The sequence below is a fragment of the Athene cunicularia genome, assembly GCF_003259725.1.
Source record: "Athene cunicularia isolate RWA chromosome Z unlocalized genomic scaffold, athCun1 chrZ_part2, whole genome shotgun sequence".
Taxonomy (NCBI): domain Eukaryota; kingdom Metazoa; phylum Chordata; class Aves; order Strigiformes; family Strigidae; genus Athene; species Athene cunicularia.
The window spans coordinates 20274430-20282769 of record NW_020799143.1 but is presented as its reverse complement, the minus strand read 5'-3'; the positions used below and the strand labels follow the sequence as shown (position 1 = coordinate 20282769).

The following is an 8340-nucleotide window of genomic DNA, read 5'->3' as shown; positions in this document are numbered from 1 at the left end:
TCTATAGGTCTGTCAGTGAAAAAAGGAAGAGTAGGGAAAATGAGGGCACTCTCTGTAAGGAAACAGGAGACGTGATTACCTGGGATATGGAGAAGGTAGAGGTACTCAACAACGTTTTTGCCGCAGTCTTCACCAGCAAGTGCTCCAGCCATACCACCCGAGTTGCAGAAGGCAAAGGTGGAGACTAGGAGAATGAAGAACCACTCACTGTAGGAGAAAATCAGATTTGAGACCTGAAGGTACAAAAGTCTATGGGACCTGATGAGATGCATCCACGGGTCCTGAGGGAACTGGCAGATGGAGTGGCTAAGCCACTATCCATCGTATTTGAGAAGTCGTAGCAGTCTGGTGAAGTTCATGCTGACTGGAAAAGGGGAAACGTAATTTCCATTTTTAAAAAGGGGAAAAAAGAAGACCTGGGGAACTACAGGCCAGTCAGTCTTACCTCTGTGCCTGGAAAGATGATGGAGCGGATCCTCCTGGAAACTATGCTAGGGCACGTGGAAAGTAAGGAGGTGATTGGTGACAGCCAGCATGGCTTCACTAAGGGCAAACTGTGCCTGACAAATTTGGTGGCCTTCTATGACAGGGTTACAGCACTGGTGGATAAGGGAAGACCAACTGATGTCATCTCTCTGGACTTCTGCAAAGTATTTGACACTGTCCCACATGACATCCTGGTCTCTAAATTGGAGAGACATGGATTTGATGGCTGGACCACTGGTGAATAAGAAACTGGCTGGTTGGTCACTCTCAAAGAGCTGCGGTCACAGCTCAATGTTGAAGTGAAGGGCAGTGACGAGTGGTGTTCCTTAGGGGTTGGTGTTGGGACTGGTGTTGTTTAACATCTTTGTTGGTGACATGGACAGTGGGATTGAGTGCACCCTCAGCAAGTTTGCCAACACCAAGCTGTGTGGAGTGGTTGACATACTGGAGGGAAGGGATGTGCCATCCAGAGGGACTTGACAGGCTCGAGAGGTGGGCCTGTGCAAACCTCATGAAGTTCAACAAGGCCAAGTGCAGGGTCCTGCACAAAGGTCGAGGTAATCCCAAGCACAAATACAGGCTGGGGGATGAGTGGATTGAGAGCAGCCCTGCGGAGAAGGACTTGGGGGTATTAGTGGATGAAAAACTGACTATGAGCCAGCAATGTGAGCTCACAGCCCAGAAAGCCAACTGTATCCTGGGCTGCATCAAGAGAAGTGTGGCCAGCAGGTTGAGGGAGGAGATTCTCCCCCTCTACTCCACTCATGAGACCCCACCTGCAGTACTGTCCAGCTGCAGGGCCCCCAACATAAGAATGACATGGACCTGTTGGAGCTGGTCCAGAGGAGGCCATGAAGATGATCAGGGGGCTGGAGCCCCTCCCTTATGAGGACAGGCTGAGAGAGTTGGGGTTGTTCACAGCCTAGAGAAGGCTCCAGGGAGACCGTATAGCAGCCTTCCAGGACTTAAAGGGGGAGCATAGGAAAGATGGGGAGGGACTCTTTATCAGGGAGTGTAGTAATAGGGCAAGGGGTAATGGTTTTAAACTGAAAGATGGTAGATTTAGATTAAAGGAAGAAATTCTTCACTGTGAATGTGTTGAGGCACTGGAACAGGTTGCCCAGAGAAGTTGTGGCTGCCCCCTCCCTGGCAGTGTTCATGGCCAGGTTGGATGGGGCTTTGAGCAACCAGATCTAGTGGAAGGTGTCCCTGCCCACGGCAGGGGAGTTGGAAATAGATGATCCTTAAGGTCCCTTCCAAACCAAACCATTCTGTGATTCTATTTCTGTGCTGTCACTAGAGTAAGAAAAAAACAGCATTCCAGAAACAGTCACGGATAGATGAGTAGTCTGCATCTTAAACAGCAAAATAATGCCTTCATTCTGGAGGTGCTTATTAACATGCTGGACTAGATCCTCTTTCTGCGTCATATTTTGCATGCTGTAGAGAGGGAAAAGGTTCAAAAAGCACTACAGAAGAGCTGTTTATTTTACCAGTTGCTGCATGCTGACCCTGTCCTATCTGTATGCCAGTGTCTCAATTCAGGCAGAGGATTTTTTTTTTTTTTTTTTTTTTTTTTTTTTTTTTTTCCATGTTTCTTGGATCAGTATATTTGCTACTTGAAAAGAAAGGCAACAGTCTTCACAGCTTCTTTCCTTTTCTGTTGTTCTAGAATGTGCATGGTTTATCTGCTTAAAAAAAATCACCACATTTGAGCAAGTCCGCAGAGTATCCATATGCATAGCAAAAATTATTACGGAGTTACTAGCTACATATAGAACTTAACAAAGACACCTCAAATTTCTTCCCATTTGTATAACTATCTGCATTATCTTTACAGGTGGAAACATATGTTGGGAAGAGGAAGGAGGGAAAGGAATCCTTGCCAGAGTCAATAAAAAGGTTAGCTCCTGCATACAAAGCTTACATGATCAGAAAATTCTTACAAACCACAACAGAGAACACTGGGAGAAAAACAACTCACAAAGTCATCACAAACAAACCAATACACCCCCTCCCAAATAACCAGTCAGAAAAGAATGCACAACCTAATCTCAGATATGCTTCATAGCACGAGGGTTTTTTTCACAGCACATGAAAGATCAAGCTTTTTTCTTTCATTTATACACTCCAATACACAGCAAGGAAAGGCTGTTTCAGCTGTTGCTATTTCAGTATTCTTTAACTACATTCTGAACTATTCAAAACCAAACAATCTTTGGAACTAATTTAATTATACTCAAGGGAAGAAGTAAGTGCACTATTAAAGGCAGAGTCTACTCTTCACCCTTCATAGCTGACCCTTTTGCAGATGTGCCAAGTATAATCTGAATCATGATCAGATCCATGTTTTCCACCAGAACCAGAATAGGGCAGGGAAAATGGAAAACCAAAGGACACAGTGGCTAGAAAAGGCTGAAATGATGTGGGTGAACATTTTTTTGTTCAAAGGTAAATTCAAGGTGCTGGGGATAAAAAGCACCCCAAACCAGACAGGAAGAATGAAAACAGCTTAAGTGATTAGTTAGAAAACTCAACATTTAACCTGTAAAAGCAAAGAATGTTCAGCTTCTCCCATCCCTCACCAAAATTACATGCTGTATTAAAAGCCATTTCCTTTCGTCCCCTACTATACCTACCTTCATTATGTCTGCCTTTTGTTAAGAGAACACCGATTGGTCCATTCTGCTCCTGTGGTCCTAGGTATTCATGCTGATGGTGCATTTCAGGCGAAGGACTTCGGGAATGAAGTCTGTCCTGACTTCGACTCCTCGCTTCCCTGCTGTATCTAGGATCAGGTTGAGATCCATGCCTATAACGGGGTGGGCTACAGTCTCCTCTGTAGTTCCGTTCATACCCACCATCCCTGTCAGTGCTCCTTCCCCTGCTCTGATCTCTTCTATAATCTCGATCCAAGCTCCTGTCAATGCTCCTACCACGACTTCGATCACGGCTGTAGGTGCATTCCTGATCACGGTCTCTGCTTTGGTTACGCCCTCTGTCTTGTTCATCTCTATAGCTCTGATCCAGGGTGTTTCCCCAGCTTTGGCTGTGCCCTCCATTACCGCTATGCCAGCTTCTGTCACTATAGACACTTTGAGCACTTTTGCCATCAAATTCTGCATGGTCATCCATTACATCTAAAGCTCTGTCCTCATAGTCAAGGGAGGGGCTTCTCTTCAATGCAGCAGCCTGCACTTTCCTTGGTCTTTTCACTACCTGTTCAGTGCAATACAAAACAAAGAAACCCCCTCCAATGGTCAGAATGTGACATTCAACAAATTAATATTCTTCACACTTTAAATGGGGGTGTGGGGGGGTGTGCGTGTGTGGTAAAATGGTTTACTTCTAGAACAACCAGTAGACTACGTTATTTAGATATTCAGAAGCAATACTTAGTAACTGGGAGAATAATGAACACTAGGAGAATTTTTTTTTGAAAAATCAGATGAGCAACCACATTCTTTTACCTCTGCAAGAGTGAATAACAAATAGTTCCTTTCTTTATGCAGATGATTTCTGAAAAAATGTGACAAGCCCCCACAACAGAGTTGGAGATTCCTCTCTCAACTAATGAAAGCCAGTTTGGACAGCAAATTCTCAGACAATGTCTGTGTATGCAGGACATCATTGCCTTACATAAATTTCATTTTTTCCAACTACCACTCATTATTCAGTAAAATTAAAGATTGAGGACATACATTTTATTCCTGTTTTTTCAACACGGTACATCTGTGACACTGTTGTTTAATTTCCATTTGTCTCACCTGTAGAAACTATATTTTGTCTTTGTTTTATTTACTTTGTACATTCTGTTGGGCAAAAGCTTGCCTTGTTTTATGCGTTTATAGTACACTTCATAGAAGGAACCCAAAATCTTTACAGTGGTATGTACCTGTGTAACCAGTCGAGTGAATACATTTGTAATTTACTTACAATGGTGGCCACTTTTCCACTTTTCCGAAGCTGTTGGACTGCAAAAGAATGTGGAACATTTTCCATTGGGGTTCCATTAACCATGACCACACGGTCATTTTCTCTGAAAGAGGTGGGGGGGAGGAAGCATTTAAGAGGAGTCTTCACGAAAACACCAGAACAAGATTCCCCCCCCCCCAGGAACCTAATGATTTCATTCACTTTAATGGGAAGTGTTGCTTAAAAACTGTTAGTTATACAAACATTATAATACCTGAATACTAGAAGCAGCTTTCAGTATGTTTAAAAATTAGACTTTGGATACTGGTGCATACATTTGTACACATGCTATGTCCATCTTAAGTATCTTACCATAATGTCAAAAGATTTATTTTTTTTTTTAAGAGTATTTGTGATGACCATTAAAACTTTTTTTCCCCCCAGTTCTTTCAGGACTTCTAGTCTTTCACACAAAGTGCTACATTTTTTTCACATCAACATAAGAATTTCAAGGGAGCTTCAAATTGCTGCAGGCATGGCAGTATTCAGGCAAATCTTGCCAAGTACTGCTCTAGTACACTCTTCTGAAAGACTGGTATTCAGGACCCATCCACTCTGAAGAAAGATGACCAGGGCGGAAAAAGAAACAACCGAACTATAACACACAAAGTCCTCCCTGCCCTAAAACACAGGTCAAAAGAGATTACTAATTTATCTATACAGACCTCCTGCATGTCAAACAGACCATTAATACTTAACTCAGTCATCCCCAGGAGACAGCCCTGTGGCAGGTGCATCCGCCCAGTGAAAGCAGAGCTTCTTGGCTGCTGAAGTGTAGCAGCTCCTGGCTGCCTTTGTTCTCAGGGCCTCACGGCAATTGGAGCTTTTGGCCAATGAGAGCTGCTATTGACTACAGGTCGGATTCGTCCTGGGTATAAATGGAGTCCCCTGGGGAGTCATTTTGAGCTCATCCCCTGGAACAGCAGCTGTGGTCGAGGACTCTCCCCTTGGGTCAGGACGCTGCCCAAGGAAACTCCTCGAGGGGCCTTGGGTCGGGACACTGCCCTGAGCAGGTCCTCGAGGTTGAAAGTCCTCACTTGTCAGGTGAGTGATAAAGCGTTTTGGGTTGTCATTAAACTCTAGAAACTGTTCTGTTCTCCTCTCGGACATTCGAATCTGTAATTTATGGAGAGCTAGTTACCTGTGTTAATAATAATTTTTTATTATTTTTGGTGGGTGGCTATTTAATTGAGAGCATCCGTAACAAGCCCCATAACACATGATCAGTTGAAAAACATATCATCCAGAAAGGCATTTCAGTGCAAAAAGTGCAGGAGATTTAAAAAAATAATTTACGACTCTTCGTATTAGTTTATTTTGGTGACTACTTGGTTACTAACCTCACAGTCAGAGCATTAGCTCAACCAATTACTGGTTAACATGTTGTTTTCTGCTAGACAATAGAAGTCTTTGATACCCAGTATTTTCTCTAACTCTAATCAAGTCACATCACAATCTTCTTTTAAAATAAGATTATGTAGTTCAAGCCTCTTTTTGTAAGGCACCTTCTCTAACTTCTGAATGATTTTTGTGTGTCTTTTCATACCCTTCCAATCCATTTTACTGAATGAGTGTGCCAGAACTGCATGCCATATTCCAGTATCATTTTCATCCAAACTTTATGTAAGAATCAAAATACCTCTCTTCACAGTCTGTACATCCAAAGACAGTATCAAACTTAATGCTGTAGCACTACATCAAGAGATCCCATCTTTTTATGTTCACTATACCATAAAAAGGATTGTAATTCCCCCATGGTCTGAAGGTTAAGCCTATATTCCTTATTTCTTGGAGCAACAGCTTTGCATTCAGTTTTCTACAGACCATGTTTTGTCTGGATGTGCCCAAATTACTTGGTATTGTCTTGTCATCATCAATTTACCTAGGATCTTACATAATTTGTGGACATGATTTTATCTCCAAATCACAGGTGATTACGGAACAGGATGGATGACAATGGTGCTTGCAAGACATCAGTACTATAAAACCAAGATTTTGTGCATTTACGTTGAGAATTGCTTGTTCCTTGCTTTGCAATAATCCCTTTATCCAGTTCTTGAATAACTTCTCCCATGTCAGCCTTTTCATCACCTCACCAAAAATTTAAGTTTGGCAAAATAACCAGAGTCTATTCTTTTGAATTACTATCACTGCACAACTTTGTCATTCTTCCAAACTGTCTAGTCCTCATCAGGTATTCCATTCTTCCAAACTGTCTAGTCCTCATCAGGTATTCCAGGTCAAAGGATGAAAAACTCATCAGCAGTGGGCTAGAAACTGTTTATAGTCTACAGATTTAAAATTACTTGTCCATGATAGATGCTGCTTCAACGAGGATGATGTTACTAGAGGGACTATAGAAATCTTAGGAGTGAAGACCCTTCTTTGGGCTGACTTAAGCTATTCTCTTGAAAACTGATGATTGATCACTAAATGTGTTTCCTGGAAGGAAGAACAGGGAAATTTTAAGATACTATGTATTTCTGCTTCTTTAAAAGAAATGCAGTCTTAAGAGAAACATACTTAACTATAATAGCTTTTCAACACTACTGAAATTTAATTTCTGTCAAAATAGCAAATAAAACCACTTCCAGGTGAAGTTTGTTTTGGTTACTTTTGTTTGGTTTTTTTTCCTAATATAAAACAGACACCAAGGTTCTCAAGAGAACATCAAATCTTGAGTGGATTAGATTGCCAGGATTTCAACAAAGCCTGTCTGAAGGTTTTACATATTCTACAGTCATGCCCCTCAAAATACGCCAGACAAGAGAAATAAAAAACTGCTTACTGAAGTAATCCATCTGCTGGACCACCTGGGAGAACATCTGAAATGACTATTGATGTTTCACCATTTTCAAAGTGAGGATTATCTCTGCCGCCAGAAACTGCAATCCCAAATCCTCGTTTTGAATCCTTTACAATGAAAACAAATACAATAAAACTCAATTCCATCCTTAGGAATTTTGATAGCGAGAAAGAATAACGTGAATGTACCTGTGATGGCAATCTGCTAGGATATTATTTAAAATACGGCAGTTGCATGTAGAGAGTTGCAGAAATACAACTCTTTAAAAAGGAATAGGTTTACAAATCCATGTAAAAAAATGACACATTCTTGTGTTCCAAAATCTCGGTCTACAACCTTGTGATGGTTAGTAATTAAGCAAATGACTCATGAACTTAGTCTGTATTTTGCTCCACCATCCCACTAGTTATTCATACCAGATTTATTGTTAGATAAATCTACTTTGTTAGTGATGCCTGGGAAACTGAACATCTTTTCCAGGATCATTATGATTTCTATCTAGTTTGTAATAACTATTTACTCCTTGATCAAACTAAACAAGATCCTGGCTGATTACAAAAAGCAAGGAGTGAATTTGTGAATTCTCTATGCTATCCTCTCTCACAATCATCACAATCAACTACTTTAAATATGTAATTTATGTCAAACGTGTCATCACAGAAATAGCAGATACATAAAAGCCCTAAGATGGCATTCATAGAATCAGGGAAACAAGAGGGTGTGAAGGATGCATGTCTATAACACTAGACCTGAGAACTGTTAGCATAACTGAACTGCAGATAAGAAGGTACGTAAAAAACCCACACATTTTGTTAAACACACAGGTTTAACTTTATTACCTACTTAACACACACCTCCTATCACTATAAAATACAAATTACGCTACATTTAAACAAAATGCTTTGAAATAGTGGCAACAAATTAAAGTAGTGCTTTTCCACAACTCACACTCAGAATGTGTAATTCACCACATGCCAGGTCCTGCTCCACTAATATCAAGTGGTTATTTCTTTGAGGAGAAAAAATACAATGCTTTTTTTTTTGCTTTTTTTTTTTTTTTTTTTTTTTTTTTT

At 41.0% G+C, this 8340-nt stretch overlaps 1 protein-coding gene across 1 annotated transcript in view; it reads right to left on the bottom strand.

The window, feature by feature from the left end:
• The window catches only part of TJP2 (tight junction protein 2), a 56950-nt gene that overhangs the window by 15887 nt on the left and 32723 nt on the right, over positions 1-8340 (bottom strand). The window contains exons 4-7 of the mRNA XM_026866052.1: positions 7250-7374; positions 4423-4525; positions 3126-3705; positions 80-184 (exon numbers count right to left, since the gene is read on the bottom strand). Of these exons, the coding sequence (XP_026721853.1) occupies positions 80-184; positions 3126-3705; positions 4423-4525; positions 7250-7374 (913 nt within the window). The remainder of the gene's footprint in view (positions 1-79; positions 185-3125; positions 3706-4422; positions 4526-7249; positions 7375-8340) is intronic.